This window comes from Pongo pygmaeus, chromosome 1 (assembly GCF_028885625.2).
Source record: "Pongo pygmaeus isolate AG05252 chromosome 1, NHGRI_mPonPyg2-v2.0_pri, whole genome shotgun sequence".
NCBI classification, from domain to species: domain Eukaryota; kingdom Metazoa; phylum Chordata; class Mammalia; order Primates; family Hominidae; genus Pongo; species Pongo pygmaeus.
The window spans coordinates 25,458,608-25,483,532 of NC_072373.2; the positions used below are offsets into that span (position 1 = coordinate 25,458,608).

At 41.9% G+C, this 24,925-nt stretch overlaps 1 protein-coding gene across 1 annotated transcript in view; it reads right to left on the bottom strand.

The window, feature by feature from the left end:
- FBXO28 (F-box protein 28) overlaps positions 1 to 24,925 on the bottom strand; it is a 45,409-nt gene that overhangs the window by 4,762 nt on the left and 15,722 nt on the right. The window contains exons 2-4 of the mRNA XM_054451669.2: positions 24,333 to 24,442; positions 20,690 to 20,828; positions 3,997 to 4,192 (exon numbers count right to left, since the gene is read on the bottom strand). Of these exons, the coding sequence (XP_054307644.1) occupies positions 3,997 to 4,192; positions 20,690 to 20,828; positions 24,333 to 24,442 (445 nt within the window). The remainder of the gene's footprint in view (positions 1 to 3,996; positions 4,193 to 20,689; positions 20,829 to 24,332; positions 24,443 to 24,925) is intronic.

The window sequence follows — 24,925 nt, forward strand, 5'->3', positions numbered from 1 at the left end:
ATGGAATATCCTTATTATGTCACTTCTGATAATTTCTTCTTTGCAATCCATTTGGTCAGTTGGGTTAATCATCATAATTTAACACCTTCTTTTAACTATAAATGAGTTTAAATTCTGATTCTCCTGCTCATGTGGCAGTATGTAGACTGCCAGGAAACGGAGAAGGGCATTTAATGGCATAAACTTGAATTTAAAATACTGTACAATATTTTTAGAACCTAGTAACAAAATACAAGCAGAAAATTAGAAAATAATAATTTTTTTTTCTTTTGAGACAGAGTCTCACTCTATTGCCCAGGCTGGAGTGCAGTGGTGTGATCTCGGCTCACTGCAAGCTCCGCCTCCCGGGTTCACACCATTCTCCTGCCTCAGCCTCCCAAGTAGCTTGGACTACAGGCGCCTGCCACCACGCCCGACTAATTTCTTTTTGTATTTTTAGTAGAGACGGAGTTTCACCATGTTAGCCAGGATGGTGTGGATCTCCTGACCTCGTGATCTGCCCGACTCAGCCTCCCAAAGTGCTGGGATTACAGGTGTGAGCCACTGTGCCTGGCCAGAAAATAATTATTTTCTATCTAATTCACATAACAAACATAAACTTTCAAATTAGAAGTACACACCTACAGGTTGCACGTTTCTAATCCAGAAATCTGAAATCCAAAATCTGAAACTTCTTGAGCACCGACATGATGCTCAAGGAAATGCTCATTGGAGCATTTTGGATTGTGGGTATGTGGATAAGAGATTGTGCAGCCGGTAAGTGTAATGCAAATATTCCAAAATCTGAAAAAAAGCCAAAATCTGAAACACTTCTGGTCCTAAGAAATTCGGATAAGGGATACTCAGCCTGTATCGTGTTCTTAAGTTCACTCTGCACTTAAGTTATATACAAAGGCTTCAACTTTAGCCAAATGATAGGGACTCCATTAAAGAGTGGGTTACATCATACATTATGACCACAGAGAATTCCTGACATGGGGTAGGAAGGCCTTGGACCTATTCTTTTAGAAATAATTAGAATGTAACACAAGCATAAAAGTAACTATTTTAAACAAAGAACCTACTTTCTTTTAAACTTATCTACTGAAGGTTTTCTAAAAGAACCAGATGGGTCCATTCATATCCTAAACTCATCATGTTAATCTTCTCTCCTTGCACATCTAAATAACTGTATTTCCTTTATGGATGTATTCTTCTTTCCCTCTCTGCTTATCCATATCCAACTTCTACTTATTCACCAAGGCTTAAATCAATCGTTACTTCCTGTGATGTTTCCATCAGACCAGCCAACACTGATCTTATCTACCTTAAAATTGTTTCTCCGCTCTCATTTGACATTTAATTGGACATTGCCTTATTTGTTTTGCCTATGATAATTTAACTTCAAGTCTGGGTATATCTTACCTTTTGAAATAGTAAGATCCTTGAGAGCAGACACCACGTATTACACTTCTTTTTAGTCTCCACAGGACACAGTACAGTGCCGCGCGCATAATAGGTACTCAATAAATAACAGATACATTAATGCTGAGATGTGTAGGCTTTATTACTCAATTACAGAAAGCCACTCGGTTGCCTCACTGAGTACTACAGGGAGCTAACTAATCTGAACAAAACAAAAAGTTTTACTAAATTCTTTCCTAATCTAAAGTACTTGCCAGAGTTGGGGATATTAAATAATTTAGTCTTTCAGTAGATAAAGGCGCAAATCTCTAGGAGCCAATATACTTTTGCAGAAACAGTTATTTAGCACAGATGAAGTGATACTGTTCAAAATAGCCTTATGAACTCTGTCTTTTAAAGTAGCAGCCAGGTGTGGTGGCTCATGCCTGTAATCCCAGCACTTTGGGAGGCCGAGGCAGGCGGATCACGAGGTCAGGAGTTCAAGACCAGCCTGAACAACATGGTGAAACCCCGTTTCTACTAAAAAACACAAAAATTAGCCAGGCATGGTGGCACACACCTGTAATCCCAGCTACTCAGGAGGCTGAGGCGGGAGAATTGCTTGAACCTGGGAGGCAGAGGTTGCAGTGAGCAGAGATCACGCCATTGCATTCCAGCCTGGGCGACAGAGTGAGACTCCATCTCAAAAAAAAAAAAAAAAAAAAAAAAAAAAAAAAAAAATAAATAAATAAATAAATAAATAAATAAATAAATAAATAAATAAAGTAGCAGGCAGACACTTTGGGGGATGAAATAATTCACCAAATATTTCCCTGAAGAGTTTTTGGCATTTTATCTGGTATATTTGTTTTTTAAAAAATGAATATTAATTCATCAGGAACATAAAAAAATATAGATGGTCCTCAAATTACAATGGTTTAACTTAACGATTTTTTTTTTTTTTTTTTGGAGACAGAGTCTCACTCTGTTGCCCAGGCTGGAGTGCAGTGGCGTGATCTTGGCTCACCGCAACCTCCGCCTCTTGGGTTCAAGTGATTCTCATGCCTCAGCCTCCTTAGTAGCTGGGACTACAGACATGCGCCACCACGCCTGGCTAATTTTTTTTTTTTTTTTTTTTTTTTTTGAGACGGAGTCTTGCACTGTCACCCAGGCTGGAGTGCAGTGGCGCGATCAATCTCGGCTTACTGCAAGCTCCGCCTCCTGGGTTCACACCATTCTCCTGCCTCAGCCTCCCGAGTAGCTGGAACTACAGACACCCGCCACCGCGCCCAGCTAATTTTTTGTAGTTTTAGTAGAGATGGGGTTTCACCATGTTAGCTAGGATGGTCTCCATCTCCTGACCTCATGATCTGCCCGCCTTGGCCTCCCAAAGTGCTGGGATTACAGGTGTGAGCCACTGCACCCGGCCAACTTTTTGGTATTTTTTAGTAGAGACACGGTTTTACCATGTTGGCCAGGCTGGTCTTGAACTCCTGACCTCAGGTGATCCGCCCGCCTCAGCCTCCCAAAGTTCTGGGATTACAGGCGTGAGCCACCGCGCCCAGCCAACCTAATGATTTTTTGACTTTACGATGGTATGGAAGTGATAGATATTTAGTAGAAACTGTACTTCAGGTATCCACAGAACCATTCCGTTTTTTGCTTTCAGTACAATAGAAAATGAATTCAGTAAATTACACAAGGATGCTTTATTATAAAATAGGCTTTGCTAGATAATTTTGCCCGACTGTAAGCTAAGGAAGTGTTCTGAGCATGTTTAAGGTAGGTTAGGCTAAGCTATGATGTTTGGTAGGTTCGTGTATTAAGTGCATTTTTTGACTTAACAATATTTTCTACTTATGATGGGTTTATCAGGATCGTAATTAAGGAGCATCTGTATGTAACTTTTCACCTTGAACTCCTGGGCTGAAACAATCCTCCTGCCTCAGTCTCCCAAAGTGCTGGGACCACAGGCGTGGGCCACTGCGCCTGGTCCAGCAATCCTATTTCTTTTTTTTTTTTTTTTTTTGAGATGGAGTTTTGCTCTTGTTGCTCAGGCTGGAGTGCAATGGCGCGAAATCTGGCTCACTGTAACCTCTGCCTCCTGGGTTCAAGCAGTTCTCCTGCCTCAGCCTCCAGAGTAGCTGGGATTACAGGTGTGCACCACCATGCCCAGCAAATTTTTGTATTTTTAGTAGATATGGGGTTTCACCATGTTGGCCAGGGTGGTCTTGAACTACTGACCTCAGGTGATCCACCCACTTTGGCCTCCCAAAGTGCTGGGATTACAAGTGTGACCCACTGCGCCTGGCCGGGCCCAGCTATTCTATTTCTAAAAGTTTATTGTAAGTCAATATGGATATGTGCAAAGATTTAATCACAAGACTGCTCAGATTGTTCTTCAGAGTATAAGTACTGAAAAGCTAGAAACAAGAAATGAGCCTAACTAGTGGATTAGTTGTGTAAGTTATGGTTGATAATCCAATCTCATTAAAAATGATGCTGCCAATAAACAACTACTAACACAGAAAAGTTCAAGACACTGGTTAAGTGGAAAAAAACCGGAAGCAAGTTACAAAATTATGTACAAACATGATTATAAAGTAGAGATACCTGGAGGAGAGCCCATGAGTCTTCCAGAAACATCTGATCCTGGTAATTTCCTCTTTAAAATTGGAACAATCTTTTCATCAAAGTACTCCATTGCCATGGAGGATATATCCCTTAATTCTTGAAGTACTTCATGAGCTCGTTGAGGGGCTCTGGTAGAATTGACATATCTCAACACACGATAAATCTCATCAATCACCTAAAATAATGAATTCTCATTAGCACTTTGGATTTTTCTTTTTTAATAAATAGCTAAACAGGCAGAGAAGTAACTGCTTGTTTTGCAATTCTGGTAAAGACCTGTAGGGTGATTTAAGTGATGTACTGGCCACTGATGAATATTGCTATTTGCAACACATGGCTTTTGGGCTTGTTACAGTACTTTTTTTTTTTGAGACAGAGTTTCGCTCATTGCCCAAGCCGGAGTGCAGTGGTGCGATCTCAGCTCATTGCAACCTCTGCCTCTTGGGTTCAAGCAATTCTCTGCCTCAGCCTCCTAAGTAGCTGGGATTACAGTCGCCCGCCATCACGCGTGGCTAATTTTTTGTATTTTTAGTAGAGACGGGTTTCATCATGTTATCCAGGTTGGTCTCAAACTCTTGACCTCAGGATCCACCCACCTCGGCCTCCCAAAGTGCAAGGATTACAGGTGTAAACCACTGCGCCCGGCCTGTTACAATACTATATACTTGCATTTATTAAGCACCTTTTATGTATCAGGTACTATGTTGGGACTGAGGAATCAGGATGAATGAAATAAAGCTTCTAACCTTGAATGAAATCACAGTGTAACTGGGGAGATATGTGTGTACATAAGTGATACAAACAGGTATACAAATTGCTATAGACACTAGAGGACTAAACTAAGAAATTAAATCCTGTATGGGAGCTGGGGTAGGGTTGGAGATTGCCCAAACCCATTTTATTAATCCTCCAAACCTGAATCTGTTCCCCTAAGCTGCAGGGACTCAGCGTGATTTCTCTGCTCAACACTGCCCCCATGTGCTCTATCCCTTTAAGTTTCGTTTCTCTGAGACTTGTTATGGATTGGAATGAAGTCTTGTCACTTCCTTGTCATCACCAAAAGGTAGCAGAAGATCCTTTTTTGTTTTAATGATAATTGTAATGGGGAGAACACCTAACTCTCTTGCTGGAACGGTAAGTGAACCTTCCTTAGGCATTTATGATATTAGCTTTCATCCCGGTGAGGTTATCCTTAACTCTTCCCTGTGGCTTCAGAATAGACCTGAAGATAAAATTCCTTTTTTTTTTTTTAAGATGGAGTCTCACTGTGTTGTCCAGGCTGGAGTGCAGTGGCACAATCCTGGCTCACTGTCACCTCCAACCACAGGGTTCAAGTGATTCTCCTGCCTCAGCCTCCCAAGTAGCTGGGATTACAGACATGTGCCACCACACCTGGCTAATTTTGTATTTTTAGTAGAGATGGGGTTTCACCATGTTGGCCAGGCTGGTCTTGAACTCCTAACTTCAGGTGATCCACCCTCCTTGGCCTCCCAAAGTGCTGGGATTACAGGTGTGAGCCACCATGCCCGACCTAAAATTCCTATTTCTAAAGACCCCAATCTGGATGACATCTATGGGCCCTCACCTCATAAGAACTGAGGGTTAATCAACCAAACCATTCTGTCACCAAAATCTCAAACAACCTGGCATCCCACATATTCCTCCCACTGCATTTACCTAGCTTGTTCCCAACTCTGGATCAATCTTATAATCCACCTTCCCTTCTCCTTTACTTACTTAGGCTGCTGAGCACAGCCAGAGAAACAATCCTTGCAGAATAGTATCAGGACAAATTCATAGCCCTTCACATTTTCTAGACTCTCAGCATAATATGATGATCATTGTTAATGGAGCATGATTTGTGCTTAATAAATGCCAGCAAAATCTAACCTTAGGATGTGTCCTTATCATAAGCCTGAGAAGACATCATAGAAGAGGCCAGGTTTGTGGGCCTGGAGAACTAAACAGGAAATGGCTTGGGCTGAGGTGGTGTACGTAGGCAGATGCAATGGGAGATGAGATGTGTGATTTTGAATCTCATGGGACATGTAGGTGATATTTGCTAGCAGGTGGCTTGAGATACAGGATGGCAGTTCAGGAGAGGAATTTTGGATGATGGCTGATTGCCAAAGGAGAAAACACATTTATTTCTCGCAATATTACTATATTATGAGCTCACTTTAGAAGAAGATAACCCCTTTCCCCAATAAAAACTTACTGAACTACTATGTTAGGAACTATATATATAAAGAAATGAAAAATGGAATACTTTCCCTTGGACTTACAATTTAATTATGTAAGCCTATCATAACTTGTAAGATAAACATTATTCAAGTATTAATTGAGTTCTTACTATGTACTTGTCACTTTTCAAAGTACTGGAGTAAAAAACAGTAAATAAGGATGACAAGATTGTCATTCTCATGAAGCTAAACAGGAAAATAATTTAAAGGAGTGCCACATGGAAAAAAGAGGGTAATGTGACAGTTTCTATCAGGAAAGGCAGGAATAACATGAGATGGGTGGTTGGGAAAGGATTCTTTGCAACTTGTAAGGTAAGACTGAAGGATGAGGAAGAACTGATCAATTGAAGATATGGGGAGAAAAGTCATTCAGGTAGAAATAGTAATGACAGTGGCCCCAAGGTCAGTGTCAGCTTGGCTTGTTCAAGGAGTACAAGGACTAGAAACAGACAAATTTTATATATACATGTATATCTCCAAAGAGTAAATATTTGTGGAAGCTAGCTGCTCAAAGCTTTAAAAGTTATATAATATTTATACATAATTAAGAAATAGTTAATAAAATTAAAAATATAAGCCAAAGTAGAAAATCAGTATTTAAAGGGTCCTTCGTACTGACTGATATTTTATGTATAGTGCTAGGATATTAATTGACCCATAGCAGTTTTGTGTTTATCAAAGTTTTACATATGGGTTATATATAGGAAAAGTACCATAGCACTCCACAATTTTTTGAGACGGAGCTTCGCTCTTGTTGTCCAGGCTGGAAATGGCATGGTATTGGTTCACTGTAACCTCCGCCTCCTGGGTTCAAGCAATTCTCCTGCTTCAGCCTCCCAAGTAGCTGGGATTACAGGCACCCACCACCACGCCCGGCTGATTTTTGTATTTTTAGTAGAGACAGGGTTTCACCATGTTGGCCAGGCTGGTCTCAAACTCCTGACCTCAGGTGATCTGCCTGCCTTGGCCTCCCAAAGTGCTGGGATTACAGGCATAAGCCACTGCGCCTGGCCTTCCATAATTTTTAAATGTTGTCCCCAAAGGCTAATACGTTGCATCTATAGATACAAACTGGCCATCAGCCCTTTGAACTAAATCAAGTCCCCCGCCTTTTTGCCCCAGGGCTTTTGCACATTGTGATCCCTTTCCTGGAATGCCATCCCTGTGTATCTCCCTCACTTCAAATTCCTTAGTTATACATGAGGTCACAGTAACACTGTACTTTCTCAGAAGTCTTTTCTGAACCCTCCTCCAGTTTAAATCATGTTAACATCTTCATCCAACCCTTTATTCCCCTTCAGAACACACATTACAATTTGTAAGTACATCTTTTTGTTAATTTCTATCTTCCCTATAATGTAGTAAACTCTATGACAGAAGAGATCATACCATGTTTCACTGTCAGATCCCCAGAGCCTAGCAGCATCTGGCACATGGCAGATACTCAGTAAATAAGGGGTAAAAAGATGGTTAAGTATATTAATTGTTCAATATTAATTGATACATCTAAACAAAACTGTTTAAGGGCAAATGACAGGGTTAATTCAACACAAGAATTTGTTTTTTGGCCGGGCGTGGTGGCTCATACCTACGGTGCCAGCACTTTGGGAGGCCGAGGTGGGAAGACTGTCTGGGGACAGGAGTTTGAGACCAGCCTGGGCAACATTGTGAGCTCTGTCTCTACAAAAAATTAAAAAATTAGCTGTGCACATGCCTATAGTCCCATGAGCTGTGATCAGCCCAGCTGACGGGGCAAGACTGTCTCAAAAAAAAAAAAAAAGATGATATGGTTTTTCAGAAGTCAGATTATGTGGCAGGAGTTCGAGACCAGCCTGGCCAATATGGTGAAACCCTGTCTCTACTAAAAATACAAAAATTAGCCGTGCATGGTGGCACGTGCCTATAGTCCCAGCTACTCGGGAGGCTGAGGCAGAAGAATCGCTTGAACCCAGGAGGCAGAGGTTGCAGTGAGCCCAGATCGTGCCACTGCACTCCAGCCTGGGCGACACAGCAAGACTCAGTCTCCAAAAAAAAAAAACCAAAAAATTTTTAGTTTTATAAAAGTAGTACAGGCTGTGGCTGGTGGCTTATGCCTGTAATCTCAGCACTTTGAGAGGCCAAGGGAGGCAGGAGTTCAAGAGCAACATAGCTAGAAACGGTTTCTACAAAAATTAGAAAGTACACCATCACATTTCTAACACACAGTAGAAGTACCACGCTTATGTCTAAAATTGTACAGTAACGAATTATATACGATGATAATCATTTAGGCCTTTAGACTACTGTGGGTAAGAAATAATCTTTTTTAATCTACTGTTTAGCAAACAAAGCTCCAGAATATTGAACCTCATAAATTCTCATTTTTCATCTGTCTTTTTGTTGTACTTGAGATTTGCTTAACTTTCCCTTCTACCCATTTTTTTAAAAAATTTCCTCCATATTTTAAAAACTTAAGTGCATCTAAAATTTTCTGAATATTATTTTTAATTTTTTTTTTTTGGAGACAGAGTCTCACTCTATTGCCCAGGCTGGAGTGTGATGGTGTGATCTCGGCTCACTGCAACCTCTGCTTCCCAGGTTCAAGTGATCCTCCTGCCTCAGCCTCCTGAGTAGCTGGGACTACAGGCGTGTGCCACCATGCCCAGATAATTTTTTTTTTTTTTTTTTTTGAGAAGGAGTTTCGCTATTGTTGCCCAGGCTGGAGGGCAATGGCACAATCTTGGCTCATTGCAACCTCCACCTCCCGGGTACAAGCAGTTCTCCTGCCTCAGCCTCCTGAGTAGCTGGGATTACAGGCTTGCACCACCACACCTGGCCAATTTTGTATTTTTAGTAGAAACGGGGTTTCTCCATGTTGGTCAAGCTGGTCTCAAACTCCCAACCTCAGGTGATCCACCTGCCTTGGCCTTCCAAGTGCTGGGATTATAGGCATGAGTCACCGCGTCCGGCCCATGCCCGGATAATTTTTGTACTTTTAGTAGAGATAGGGTTTCACCATGTTGGCCAGGCTGGTCTCGAACTCGTGACCTCAGGTGATCTGCCCGCATCAGCCTTCCAAAGTGCTGGGATTACAGGTGTGAGCCACCAGGTCTGGCCTGAATATTCTTTATATGGCATGTTTGTTTGAATACGGTTATGTGCTGCATCATGATGTTATGGTCAATGACAAACCATATATGAAGGTCATCCTGTAAGATTATAATGGAGTTGAAAAATTCCCATCGCCTAGTATCTACTATATTATACAGAAGTCCTCATTTTAATGTTGATAGGTTCTTGAAAATCCCGACTTTAAGTGAAATGACATGTAATGAAACCAATTTTATCATAGGCTAATTAATATAAACAAGTGTTAAGTTCCTAAGGCATACTTCTGGTCACAAAACCCACCAAACCTCTAAATAAAGACCTAAAACACTTCTTTTTTTTTTTTTTTTCGAGATGGAGTCTCGCTCTGTTGCCCAGGCTGGAGTGCAGTGGCGCGATCTCAGCTCACTGAAACCTCTGCCTCCCTGGTTCAAGCGATTCTCCTGCCTCAGCCTCCGAGTAGCTGGAACTACAGATGCCCGCCATCATGCCCGGCTAATTTCAGTATTTATTTATTTATTTTTTTTAGTAGAGATGGGGTTTCACCACGTTGGCCAGGCTGGTCTCGAACGCCTGACCTCAAGTGATCCACTCGACTCAGCCTCCCAAAGTGCTGGGATTATAGGTGTGAGCCACTGCGCCCGGCCTCTAAAACACTTCTAATATCAAACACTGAAATAAATGTGAACTATACATACATTTAAGAAAGATTAATAAAAACAAGTAAGATAATGTACCCAATCTTTGGTCAATCAGTGAGCTATGGCAGTCATCATGGTGGTGGGTTACTTCAGGGAATACATGTTTGTAAAGCAAAAATTTTAAGGAGCACCTCCTACCAACATGAAGTTCAGAAACAAACAGTAACAAATAGGAGGGCTTGTTTTTTGTTTTTTGTTTTTTGAGATGGAGTCTTGCTCTGTCACCAGGCTAGAGTGCAGTGGTGGCGCGATCTCGGCTCACTGCAACCCCCACCTCCCGGATCAAGTGAGTCTCCTGCCTCAACCTCCCAAGTAGCTGGGACTACAGGCACACACCCCCACGCCCAGCTAATTTTGGTATTTTTAGTAGAGACGGGGTTTCACCACGTTGGCCAGGATGGTCCCGATCTCTTGACCTCGTGATCCACACACCTCCACCTCCCAAAGTGCTGAAATTACAGATGTGAGTCACTGCGCCCGGCCTTTTTGGTTTTTTTTGAGACAGGGTCTTCGCCCTGTTGTCCAGGCTGGAGTGCAGTGGCATGACCACATCTCGCTGCAGCCCTGACCTCCTGGGCTAAAGCAATCCTCTCACTTCAGTCTCCTGTGTAGCTGTGACCATAGATGTGTGCCACCATGCCTGGCTAATTTTTTTTTCTGTAGAGACGAGGTCTCCCTATGTTGCTCAGGCTGGTCTTGAACTCCTGGTCTCAAGTGATCCTCCTATCTTGGCCTCCCAAAGTGCTGGGATTACAAGCATGAACCACCACACCTGGTCCATTCATTCATTCCTTTTTTTTTGAGACACAGTTTCATTCTGTTTCCCAGGCTGGAGTACGGTGGTGCAACCTCAGCTCACTGCAACCTCCATCTCTGGGTTCAAGTGGTTCTTGTGTTTCAACCTCCCAAGTAGCTGGGATTATAGGTGCATGCCACCATGCCTGGCTAAATTTTGTATTTTTAGTAGAGATGGGGTTTCACTGTCTCTACTGGCCAGGCTGGTCTCAAACTCCTTACCTCAAGTAATCCACCTGCCTCAGCCTCCCAAAGTGCTGGGATTACGGTATGAGCCACCACGCCTGGCTATTCATTCATTTTTCTTTTAGTGTTTTTTTTGTTTTTTTTTTTTGAGATGGAGTCTTGCTCTGTCGCCCAGGCTGGAGTGCAGTGGCGCAATCTCGGCTCACTGCAAGCTCCGCCTCCTAGGTTCACGCTATTCTCCTGCCTCAGCCTCCCAAGTAGCTGCGACTACAGGAGCCCGCCATCACGCCTGGCTAATTTATTTATTTATTTTTTGTATCTTTAATAGAAATGGGGTTTTACCGTGTTAGCTAGGATGGTCTCGATTTCCTGACCTCGTGATCTGTCCGCCTCGGACTCCCAAAGTGCTGGGATTACAGGCGTGAGCCACCACGCCCGGCCTATTCTTTCATTTTTCAATCTGCTTATTCTAGTTCAGGGTTGCAGCTCACGGCACCAGGTGGTTATCCACCCTGGCCAGGACGCCATCTCTCTGCAGGGCACCCTCACACCCACACTCACTCAGACTGGGACCACTAAGACATGTCAATGAACCTAACAGGCACAGCTCTGAGATGTCGGAGGAAATCAGAGTGCCCAAAGAAAACTCATGCAGATATATGGAGAATGCACAAATTCAACAGACAGTGGCCCTGGCCGGGAACTGATTTTTTTTTCTCTTTTTCTTTTTTGAGACAGAGTCTCACTCTGTCGCCCAGGCTGGAGTGCAGTGGCACAATGTTGGCTCACTGCAACCTCCATCTCCTGGGTTCCTCACCACCGCACCTGGCTAATATTATGTATTTATTTAGCTGGGACTACAGGCCCGCACCACCGCATGCTTGCTTGGTTGCTTATTTATTTAAGACAGAGTCTCATTCTGTTATTTACTTACTTACTTATTTATTTCAGAGTCTCTTTCTGTCCCCCAGGCTGGAGTTCAGTGGCACGATTATTTATTTATGACAGAGTGTCCTTCTGTCCCCCAGGCTGGAGTTCAGTGGCACGATCTTGGCTCACTGCAACCTCTGCCTCCTGGGTTGAAGCGATTCTCGTGCCTCAGCCTCCCAAGTGGCTGGAATTACGGGCACGCACCACCATGCCTGGCTAACTTTTTGTACTTTTAGTAGAGACAGGGTTTCACCATGTTGCCCAGGCCGGTTCAAACTCTTAAGCACAGGCAATCCACCTGCCTTGGCCTCCCGAAGTGCTAGGATTACAGGTGGGAGCCACCGTGCCTGGCAATTTTTTTATTTTTAGTAGAGACAGGGTTTCACCATGTTGGCCAGGCTGGTCTTGAACTCCTGACCTCAGGTGATCCACCCACCTCAGCCTCCCAAAGTGCTGGGATCACAGGCGTGAGCCACTGAGCCCAGCCTGATTTTTTTTTCTCATCAATATTATAACAAAACAACATTTAAGCTAAGTGTTATTACAAAAAAGTCAAGAAGTTAAAACTTAAAGAACTCCTGAGCTCAACTGGTCCTCCCACCCCGGCCTAGGTGTTGGGATTGATTACAGGCATGAGCCACCATGCCTGCCCCCCCATTTTTTTTTTTTTTTTGAGGCAGAGTCTTGCTCTGTCGCCCAAGCTGGAGTGCAATGGCAGAATCTCAGCTCACTGCAACCTCTACCTCTTGGGTTCAAGCGATTCTCCTGCCTCAGCCTCCTGAGTAGCTGGGATTACAGGTGCACGCCACTACGCCTGGCTAATTTTTGCATTTTTAGCAGAGACTGGGTTTTGCCATGTTGGCTAGGCTGGTCTCGAACTCCTGACCTCAGGTGATCCGCCTGCCTCGGCCTCCCAAAGTGCTGGGATTACAGGTGTGAGCCACCATGCCTGGCCCCAAAAATTAAAAAAAAAAAAAAAAAAAATTTTAATGTGTCTGTAGTCAGTCCCAGGTACTCAGGAGAGTGAGGTGGGAGGATCGTCTTGAGTCTAGGAGGTCACAACTACAATGAAATGTGGTCATGCCACTGCACTCTAGCCTAGGTGATTCAGCAAGACCCAGTATCAAAAAAAAAAAATTAATGTAGCCTCAGTATGCAGTGTTTACAAAGTGTACAGTAATGTCCTAGGCTTTCACATTCACTCACCACTCAGTTACTGACTTACCCAGAGAAACTGAGTTTCATTCATGATAAGTGCCCTATACAGGTGTACCATTTTTTTATACCCTACTTTTACTGTACCTTTTCTATGTTTAGATATACAAATATGATTGTGTTACAACTGCCTACAATAGTACAGTAACACGCTGTACAGGTTTGTAGTTCAGGAGCAATAGGCTATACCATATAGCCTATGTGTGTAAGAACCATCTAGGTTTGTGTAAATACACTCTATGATGCTCACATGACAAAGTGACCTAACAATGCATCTCTTAGGATGGATCCTCTTTGCTAAATGACGCATGATTGTATCTTTTTTTTTTTTTTGAGATGGAGTCTTGCTCTGTTGCCCAGGCTGGAGTGCAGTGGTGCAATCTTGGCTCCGCCTCCCGGGTTCACGCCATTCTCCTGCCTCAGCCTCCCGAGTAGCTGGGACTACAGGCACCCGCCACCACGCCCAGCTAATTTTTTGTATTTTGAGACAGGGTTTCACCTCTTAGCCAGGATGGTCTCGATCTCCTGACCTTGTGATCCACCCACCTCGGCCTCCCAAAGTGCTGGGATTACAGGCATGAGCCATTGCACCCAGCCGATTGTATCTTTTTTTCCTGCTATGTCTCGCCCAGGCTAGATTGCAGTGGCTCGATCTCGGCTCACTGTAGCCTCCGCCTCCCAGGTTCAAGCGGTTCTCCTATCTCAGCCTCCTGAGTAGCTGGGACTACAGGTGTTTGCCACTACACTTGGCTAATTTTGCATTTTTAGTAGAGAAAGGGTTTCACCATGTTGGCCAGGCTGGCATATCTTTTCTTATTTCTCAGAATAATTTTTTTTTTTTTGAGACAGAGTCTCACTCTGTTGCCCAGGCTGGAGTGCAGTGGTACGATCTCGGCTCACTGCAACCTCCACCTCCCAGGTTCAAGCGATTCTCCTGCCTCAGCCTTCTGAGTAGCTGGAATTACAGGCACGTGCCACCATGCCCGGCTAATTTTTTGTATTTTTAGTAGAGATGGGGTTTCACCATGTTGGCTAGGCTGGTCTAGAACTCTTGACCTCAGGTGATCCGCCCACCTCAGCCTCCCAAAATGCTGGGATTACAGGCGTGAGCAATCCTGCCTGGCCTGTTATATTCTCTTTAATATGAAAACAGACTTTTATTTTTTTTTAAAGGCTCATGGCTGTATATATTTATTTTGGGACACACATAGTAAAAGGAGAAATGTTCCCAACTAATCTTGATTTTTAAGAGTATCTCCACATTAAAATCAACTTTAAAAGAAACAAAAACAACATTCTGTAAGCATTAAACTTAAATGGAAGCATATCCCTCAAAATAACTGACCTATGTTCTTCAAAAATGTGACAATCAAGTGACACAAAGAGAGTCTAGGGAACTGTTCCAGATATAAGATTACAGTCCATGCATGGTTCTTGATTACATTCTGTATTAACAAAAAAAATTGCTAGGAAGGGTATTATTGGAATATGTGATGAAACTTGAATATGAACTGTCAACTACATAACAGTATTACATCAGTGTTACAATTTTCTGATTTTGCTCTCTGTACTGTGGTTAAGTAAGAGTATTCTAGCTTTTAGGAAATACAATGAAATATTTAGGAACTAAGGAGCACAGTGTCTCCAACTTATTTTCAAGTGGTTCAGGAAAAAAAAGTATTTATATTTTATTTTCTTGAGACAAGATCTTGCTCTGTCACCCAGGCTGGAGTGCAGTGGAATGATCATAGCTCATTGCAGCCTTGACTGCCCAGGCTCAAGCAATCGTCCCACCTCAGCCGCCCAAGTAGCTGGGGCTACAGGTGCATGCCACCACACCCAGCTAATTAATTTTTTTTTAGAGACGGGGGTCTTACTTTGCAGCCCAGGTTGGTCTCAAACTCCGGGCGGCTTCAAGCCATCTGCCCGTCTCAGCCTCCCAAAGTATTAGGATTACAGGCATGAGCCACCACGCCTGGCCAAAATGTATGTATGTATTTATTTCAGACGAAGTCTCACTCTGTCACCAGGCTGGAGTACAGTGGCACAATCTCAGCTCACTGCAACCTCCGCCTCCTGGGTTCAAGGGATTCTCCTGCCTCAGCCTCCCAAGTGGCTGGGACTACAGGTGTGCGCCAAGAGCCCAGCTAATTTTGGTATTTTTAGTAGAGACGGGGTTTCACCATGTTGGCCAGGCTGGTCTCGATCTCTTGATCTTGTGATCTGCCTGCCTCGGCCTCCCAAAGTGCTGGGATTACAGGTGTGAGCCACTGTGCCTGGCCAAAATGTATTTATAAAGAGAAAATAAAAGCAAACAGGATGAAAGGTAAATAACTGCTGGATTTGCAAATAAGCTAAATGGGAGCTCCTTGTACTAGTCTTGTAATTTTTGTGTAAATTTGAAATTACAAGAAAACAAAAATTTACACACACAAAAAAAGGAATAAAAAAATTTACCACCACCAATTTTCTTTCCCAGAAAAATAAATACAAGCCAATAATGCCTAATATATATATTTTTACGTCTGTTCAGGGAAATACAGCTTCATGGCCTTATGTAGTCAATTATACTGTAAAAACCCTAATTTTTGGGGACCACTGTGTTTCAATAAGAACAAAAGGTTTACCAGGGCTACTAGGGACAGTTAAGAGCAGAGACTGGGCCAGGCGCAGTGGCTCACACCCGTAATCCCAGCACTTTGGGAGGATAAGGTGGGCGGATCACGAGGTCAGGAGATCGAGGCCATCCTGGCTAACACGGTCAAACACCATCTCTATTAAAAATACAAAAAAACTTAGCTGGGCATGGTGGCATGTGCCTGTAGTCCCAGCTACTCGGGAGGCTGAGGCAGGAGAATCGCTTGAACCCAGGAGGCGGAGGTTGCAGTGAGCCAAGACTCTAGCCGGAGGCTGAGGTGGGTGGATTGCTTGAGTCTAGGCGTTCAAGACAGCCTGGCCAACATGGTGAGACCCTGTCTCTAAAAATAAAATAAAAAAAAATAAATAAAATAAAAAAGAAGAGCAGAGACTATCCACGTTTTGTTTTTTCATTATTATCTCTATGAATGGTTGGTTGCTCAATGCTCACATACAGTTGTGTGTCAGTATATGTGAACTGCTGATACTAATATGAGCTTACTGTAAAAAGTGTAACTTCCATGTGTTAGATAGAAGATTTGAGAAATGTATACAGGAGTAAGCCAACATTCTATAACATCTTAGTTCTGAGAGAAGATAAAGAGAATATCAATGTGGTACTTAGGGTTGGCCAACTATGCCCCTATTTAGCCTATGCCTGGTTTTGTAAATAAAGTTTTACTGGAATGCAGGCACAAGCATTCATTTACCACACATTGCACACGGCTGTTTCTCAGAATTGCATAGCTGTCACAGCAAGCACAAGGCTCACAAGGCCAAAAATATTTATGATCTGGCCTTTTACCAAAAAAAGTTTGCTGATCCCTGTCCTAGATAATAGCAAACTTGTAACCTGTCTAAATTCTTTTTTTTTTTGTGGCAGGGTCTCACCCTGTAGCCCAGGCTGGAGTGCACTGGTGTGATCTCGGCTCACTGCAACCTCCGCCTCCCAGGTTCAAGCGATTCTCCTGCCTCAGTCTCCTGAGTAGCTGGGACTACAGGCGCCTGCCACCACGCCCACTAATTTTTGTATTTTTAGTATAGACAGGGTTTCACCATATTGGCCAGCCTGGTCTTGAACTCCTGATCTCAAGTGATTTGCCCGCCTCAGCCTCCCAAAGCGCTGGGATTACAGGTTGTCTGAATTCTTTAGACAGCTTTTAATGCCCTATCAATATAGTCCCCCTGTCAATGGACTCCATTTTAACCCCTCCAGTGAATAAGCCTTTGGTTTTCACTGAGTAGAAGGGCAATGATCTAGCTTGCCTGCAATTGGAGAGGTAACCTGTAGGTTTGAATCATTCTTAACTACAGATTCTCAACCAACCTTTCTGTTATCAGTCCCACTCTCACAGGTGTTTGGCTGGAGCTTTTAACTCTAGAGCTTTCTTTTGTGCAAGGAGTTCCTCTTGGCTTTCCCCACTGTCAGTGTAGGATTTACCTTTCTCAGTTCTGCTAAATCAGTTACCATTTGTTTCTCTATAGCTTTCAAAATTTTATTGCTACTGTCTTCTCTCCTAATCTCACCATTCTTGTGGATTTCTGTCTTTCTTTCCTTTTTCTTTTTTCTTTTTTTTTGCTGAGACAGAGTCTCGCTCTGTTGCCAGGCTGGAGTGCAGTGGCATGATCTTGGCTCACTGCAACCTCTGCCTCCCAGGTTCAAGCGATTCTCCTGCCTCAGTCTCCCGAGTAACTGGGACTACAGGTGCACAACGCCACACCCAGCTAATTTTTGTATTTTTAGTAGAGATGGTGTTTCACCATGTTGGCCAGGATGGTCTCGATCTCTTGACCTCATGATCTCCCCGCCTCAGCATCCCAAAGTGCTGGGATTACAGGCGTGAGCCACCGTGCCCAGCCCCAGCTATTACTTTAAAGGTCCAAAATTCTGGTACATATTTGGCTATCTAATTTAAACTATAATGTTGCTACTACTCAGATTCACTTAAGTGAATAAAATGCTTACTATAGACCTTAAGTTTGACAAAATGAATGTAGTCTATATAAACCCACAAAAGTTAGTTTTCTTAACAAAGTATAAAAGCTTCTGTGGCCAGGTACAGTGGTTCACACCTGTAATCCCAGCACTTTGGTAGGCCAAGGCAGGCAGATCACTTGAGATCAGGAGTTTGAGGTCAGCCTAGTCAACATGGTGAAACCTCGTCTCTACTAAAAATAAAAAAATTACCTGGCTGTGGTGGTGTGCACCTGTAGTCTCAGCTACTTGGGAGGCTGAGGCATGAGAATCGCCTAAACCTGGTGGCAGAGGTTGCAGTGAGCCAAGATTGCACCACTGGACGATGGAACGAGACTCCATGTCAAAAACAAAAACAAAAAAGCTTCTGAACTTTTTTTTTCTTTTGGAGACAGAGTCTTGCTCTGTCGCCCAGGCTGGAGTGCAGTGGCACGATCTTGGCTCACTGCAAGCTCTGCCTCCCAGGTTCACGCCATTCTCCTGCCTCAGCCTCCTGAGTAGCTGGGACTATAGGCACCCGCCCCACGCCCAGCTAATTTTTTTTTTTTTGTATTTTTAGTAGAGATGGGGTTTCACCATGTTAGCCAGGATGGTCTGGACCTCCTGACCTCGTGATCTGCCCGCCTTGGCCTCCCAAAGTGCTGGGATTATAGGTGTGAGCTACCACGCCCGGCCTAAACTTTTAAGTATATCCCAGAAGCAAGATCTCAGGGAAAACAAGAACAACTTATCATAAACACCATATATTAAATGAAGATTATATGTTAGACTGAAAATTATTTTGTAGAATGTTCTTACTTCAGCATGTGGAAATTAAATGCCACATCCTTATATTTTGCAGACAGGATGTGACAAGTTTAAGCATGAGAAGTACAAAAAAGGGAACACTCATAAAACAATCCAAATAATGCACCTGTACTGGGAGGCAAAGGTTGCTGTTAGCTGAGATTGCCCCACTGCACTCCAGCCTGGGTGACACAGCAAGACTGTCTCCGAAAAAAAAAAAAAAAAAAAAAAAAAGAAGTCAACAAGTGGTTTCCAAAAATGACAGGACTCCAGTGGATTTAACATTATTTGTTTGTTTTTGAGACAGAGTCTTGCTTTGTCACCAGGCTGGAGTGCAGTGGCATGATCTCGGCTCACTGCAACCTCCAACTGCCTGGTTCAAGCAACTCTCCTGCCTCAGACTCCCGAGTATTACAGGCACGTGCCATCATGCCCAGCTAATTTTCGTATTTTTAGTAGAGACAGGGTTTCGCCATGTTGGCCAGGCTGGTCTTGATCTCTTGACCTTGTGATCTGCCCGCCTCAGCCTCCCAAAGTGTGGGGATTACAGGTGTGAGCCACTGCACCTGGCAACATTATTTGTTTAGACTTTAAAGATCACCATTCCAAACACGTGAGCCTGATCAACTAGCACAGAAATTGGTAACTTCTTCTGTACAGGCCAGACACTAAATTTTTCTTTTTCTTTTCTTCTCTTTTTTTTTTTTTTTTGAGACAGAGTCTTGCTCTGTTGCCCAGGCTGGAGCGCAGTGGTGTGATCTTGGCTCACTGCAACCTCCGCCTCCCAGGTTCAAGCCATTCTTCTGCCTCAGCCTCGCAAGTATCTGGGATTACAGGTGTGAGCCACTACAGCCGGCCTGGATCATAAATATTTTAATCTTTGTAGGTCACATGAACTCTGTCACAAACTATTCAACTCTGTTACTTAACAACTGACTGAACTCTCTTTGAAGTTATGATAACTGTGAGATGTTTCTTAGATATTCATGTTTCTAACAATGAGATATGCAATAAAAACTATGATGCTATATGAAACAAGCTAATTTCAAAGAACTTCTCAGGAACACTTAAAAGTTAAGGCCTTTAAGTCAGATTCAGAAAAATCTGGCATAAGAATCACTCTGAAGTTTCTAACTGGTCATCCTCTTATGGCACCCTACAAAAAGCATTAGCAGGTAATGTGTTGGTATGCAACAACATCTTTAAAAGAAAATGTATATAATGCAAAGAAAGTGAGATATACCAAAATATTTCAAATACAGTCATAAGAAATGGGATTCCCCCAAAAATAAATGTCAAAGAAAACTAAAAATGGACAAAGTATGTATTAAATATTGCCAATGTAAATTATCTTTGGAAATAACAAAAAGCGAACATTCAAATTTTACTAGATATTAATTATTTTCAACCATGTTAAGGGAAACTTTTGCCAGCATCAACCAAGTAGCAAAATGACCTATAATTATATCTCTACCACTTCTATATCAAAAGATACAGACATATCTCAATTTACACTTAATTCAAGGAGTAGGGTACTACTGAAGGTATAAGCAGTATGTTGAATGTCGGAGTTTTTATTAACTGAGTAATGGTAAATATGCCACAATATACTTATTTCTGTGTTAAAAAGGACTGTTATTTAGTTCTGGGAATATTGGTAAATAGCAATTGTTTATTCTTGTCAAATCTGAAAGTTTATAAAGTTGTCTTTATGAAACATTTCTCAAACAAAACAAAAACCAGCTTGTCCCTCCTATTCTACCTCCCCAAAATTATAAAATCTTGAAGGCAGGGACAATATGTATGTTGTTCATTGCTGTATCTCTGGCATCATAACAACCAGTAAAACCTCAAATTTTATTCTTGAGTATGAACTCTTAACAAACTTCTCTAAAGAATATTAGGGTTTCGACTATTTCATAATTAGAATTTTAAATATAAAGATCATATAAATGATACATATTTATATTGATAACTGTACAGAAACCAAACAAATTCATTAGTAGAGACTCATTTGGAGAAGTAGAAACAATTCTAACATTTCTAAAATCAAAAATTCATAACTTTAAGTTTATGTAGGGCAGTCCAGCTGTTCTAGGCAAGCAATTCTATTTTACCTTTCCTGGGATGAAGCAACAGAGATTGGAATCCACATATTTCATGAAAGTCATATTTAATAGTGACAGCCTTGTTTCAACAGCAGCAAGAATGTCTGCATGACGAGCTAATGAATGGTTTCTCCTTTCTGACTCTCTCCTACAATAATAATAATAATAAAAGCAAGGCAACCATTAAAGCAGTATTGTGGACTAAAATATTAAGCAATCAAGATGGCTTAATGAAACAGTCTTTTACGTGTTAATTTAGAAATCTACAATTGGGTCATAATTTAACTGCAATGATGAATGAATCACTATGCCTAGAAATCCTTACCAAGGACTGGTACTCATTGACAAAATATTTGAAAACAAACAAACAAAACAAATTATATATATATTTTTTAAATTAGGTTTCTTGGGGCCAGGCTTGGAGGCTCACGCCTGTAATCCCAGCACTTTAGGAGGCTGAGGCGGGTAGATCACCTGAGGTCAGGAGTTTGAGACCAGGCTGGGCAACATGGTGAAACCCCGTCTCTACTAAAAAATTAGCCAGGCGTGATGGTGCATGCCTATAGTCCCAGCTACTAGGGAGGCTGAGGCAGGAGACTCGCTTGAACCCGGGCGTCGGAGGTTGCAGTGCACCAAGACTGCACCACTGCACTCCAGCCTGGGTGACAGAGCAAGACTCCATCTCAAAAATAAAAATAAAAATAAAGGTTTTTTGGTTATCAAATCTAATGGCTATTAGAACCAGAGAAATTAGATAAATGAATGGATTACACATGGAAATATAGACAGGAGAGGATATGCTTTTGATGATAAAATTTAACTCCTTTAAACTTTTTAACAATTTAAGAAATAACTCAGACATAATAAAATTATCTTAAAGAGGACTAAATTTAGTGGTGTTTAGTATATTCACAGGATTGTACAACTATCACCACTATCCAAGTTCAGAATATTTTCATTACCACAAAATGAACTCCTGTAACCATTATCAGCCACTCCCATTCTCCCAGCCCCTGGCAATACTAATCTACTTTCTGTTTCTCTGGATCCGCCTATTCTGAACATTTCAGATAAATGGAATCATACAGTGGCCTTATGTTTCTGGCTTCTTTCATTTAGCATAGTTTTCCAGGTTCGTTCTTGTTGTAGCATGTACCTCTTTATTGCCCAATAATATTCCATCATGCGGATATATCATACTTTGTTTACTCATCAGCTGACGGACATTTGGATTGTCTCCACTTTTTGACTATTATGATTAATACTGCTAAAAACATTTGTGTACAAGTTTTCGTGCAAACATTATGTTTTCATTTCTTTTGGGTACTTATCTAGGAATGAAATTGGTGGCTCAGACAATAACTCTCTGTTTAACTTTTTGAGAACAGCCAAATTGTTTTTCTTTTTTTTTTTTTTTTTTGAGACGGAGTCTGATTCTGTCGCCCAGGCTGCAGTGCAATGGCACGATCTTGGCTCACTGCAACCTCTGCCTCCCAGGTTCAAGCAATTCTCCTGCCTCAGCCTCCTAAGAAGCTGGGATTACAGGCACCCGACATCATGCCTGACTAATTTTCATATTTTTGTAGAGACGGGGTTTCACCATGTTGCCCAGGCTGGCCTTGAACTCCTGACCTCAGGTGATTCACCTGCCTTGGCCTCCCAAAGTGCTGGGATTACAGGCGTGAGCCATCACGTCCGGCCTGAGAACAGCAAAACTGTTTTCTAAAGTGACTGCACCATTTTACATTCCCAACATTGATATATGAAGGTTCCAATTTGTCCACATCCTTCCCAACATTTTTCCATTGTAGCCATCCTAGTGGATATAAACCTCGTAGTGGTTTTGATTTGCATTCCCCTGATGACTAATGATGTTGAGCACCTTTCATGTGCTTGTTGGCTATTACTTATCTTCTTTGGAGTAGTGTCTATTCAAATCCTTTGTCCCTTTTTTTTTTTTTTTTTTTTTTTTGGAGATAGAGTCTTGCTCTGTCGCCCAGTTTGGAGTGCTGTGGCGGGATCTTGGCTCACTGAAACTTCCGCCAACGGGTTCAAGTGATTCTCCTGCCTCAGCCTCCTGAGTAGCCAGGATTACAGGCGCCCGCCACCACGCCCAGGTAGTTTTTGTATTTTTAGTAGACACAGGGTTTTACCATGCTTCCCAGGCTGGTCTTGAACTCCTGACCTCAGGTGATCCACCCACCTCAGTACCCCAACATGCTGGGATTACAGGTGTGAGCCACCGCACCTGGCCCCTTTACCCATTTTTAAACTAGGTTTTCTTTTTATTGTTGAGTTGTAAGAGTTCCTCATATAATCTGGATACATGATTTGCTCAGGTTTTCTCCCATTTTGTGGGGTGTCTTTTCATTTTCTTAATGGTGTCTTTTGAGCCACAAAAGTTTTAAATTTTAAGTCCAATTTGCTTAATTTTTTCTTTTGCTACTTGTGCTTTTGGTGTCACTGCCTAATCCAAGTTCATGAAGACTTACTACTATGTTTTCTTCTAAGGGTTATATAGTATAGTGCTGATATTTACACTTAGGTCTATGATCCCTTTTGAGTTAACTTTTATATACAGTACGAGGAAGAGGTCCAACTTCATTCATTTTTAAGATAACTAGTTGTCCCAGCATCATTTGTTGAAAATACTATTCTTACTGCATTGAATTATCTTGACATCCTTGTTAAAATCAACTGATTAAAAATATAAGGTTTATTATCCAGACTCTTGCTTCTGCTTCTTTGATCTACAGGTCTATCCTTATGCCAGTGCCATACTGTTTAGATTACTATAGCTTTGTACTAAGTTTTGAAAGTGGGAAGTGTGAGTCTTCCAATACTGCTCTCCTTTTTCAAAATTGCTTTTGTTATTGTCAGACTCTTGTATTTCCACAGGAATTTTAGGATCAGTGTATCAAGTTTTGGAAAAAACAAAAAGACAGCTGGAATTTTTGACAGGGGTTACAAAAAAAAAAAAAAAAAAAAAAGAAGAAACAAACAAAACATATTGTACCTTACTGTCAATCCCTATCACACTGAATGTGTAGATTAATCTGGGGAGTACTGTCATCTTAACAATAGGAAGTCTTCGAATCCATGAACACAGAATGCCTTTCCACTTAAGTCTTTAATTTCTTTCAATGGTGTTTTGTAGTTTTTAGTATACAAGTCTTGTGCTTTTGTTATATGTATTACTAAGTATTCTATTCTTTTTGAAACTATGATAAAATGTTTTGAATTTCCTTTTTGGATTGTTCATTGCTAGTGTATATAAATATAATTGATTTCTGTATATTATTCTTATATCCCATATTCTTGCTGAACTGGTTTACTAGCTTTAATAATCAATTACTGTACTCCTTATCCACAAGATCATATCATCTGTGAACAGAGAGTTCTATTTCTTCTTTCCCCATTTGGATGCCTTATATTTCATTTTCTTGCCTAATTTCTCTGGCTAGAACCTCCAGTAAAATGCTGATCACAAACGGTGAGAATGGACAAACCACTGCAGAAATCACATTGTGATCTTTGTGCCCTTTGCTATAAAAACTTGGGAAGCAATATGTAAACCATGAGACTGAAAAAAAGAAGTCAAAAAACAAATAAAACCAACTGTACATCATTGTCATTGCCACCCACAACATACCTTGGGAGTTGTGCTTTAACTTGTTTCTGACATAGATTATGGTACCTCTCCACTTTCAGAAATCCCTGATTCAACATTCTCTGGCAGACCAAGTCCATTCTTTTACAAACCTTCAGGGAGAAAAAAGAACAACAAAAATCAATAACCAAATTAATAAGAGACAACTGAGACTCATAACTGATGGCTTAAAGCTCTCTGTATCCCACTATTGTTCCTCAGATTGCTGTATATATCTTTTTTTTTGAGACGAAGTCTCACTCTGTCGCCCAGGCTGGAGTGCAGTGGCACGATCTCAGCTCAGCGCAACCTCTGCCTCCCAGGTTCAAGCGATTCTCCTGCCTCAGCCTCCCCAGTAACTGGAAATACAGGTGTGTGTCATCATGCCTAGCTAATTTTTGTATTTTTAGTAGAGACGGAGTTTCACCATGCTGGCCAGGCTGGTCTCAAACTTCTGACCTCAAGTGATCTGCCCACCTTGGCCTACCGGAATATTGGGATTACAGGACTGAGCCACCACAGCTGGCCTGCTGTATGTAACTCTGATTCAGTATCTGTGGGTGAATCTCTCACACCATGTAATTTCTGAAATATCT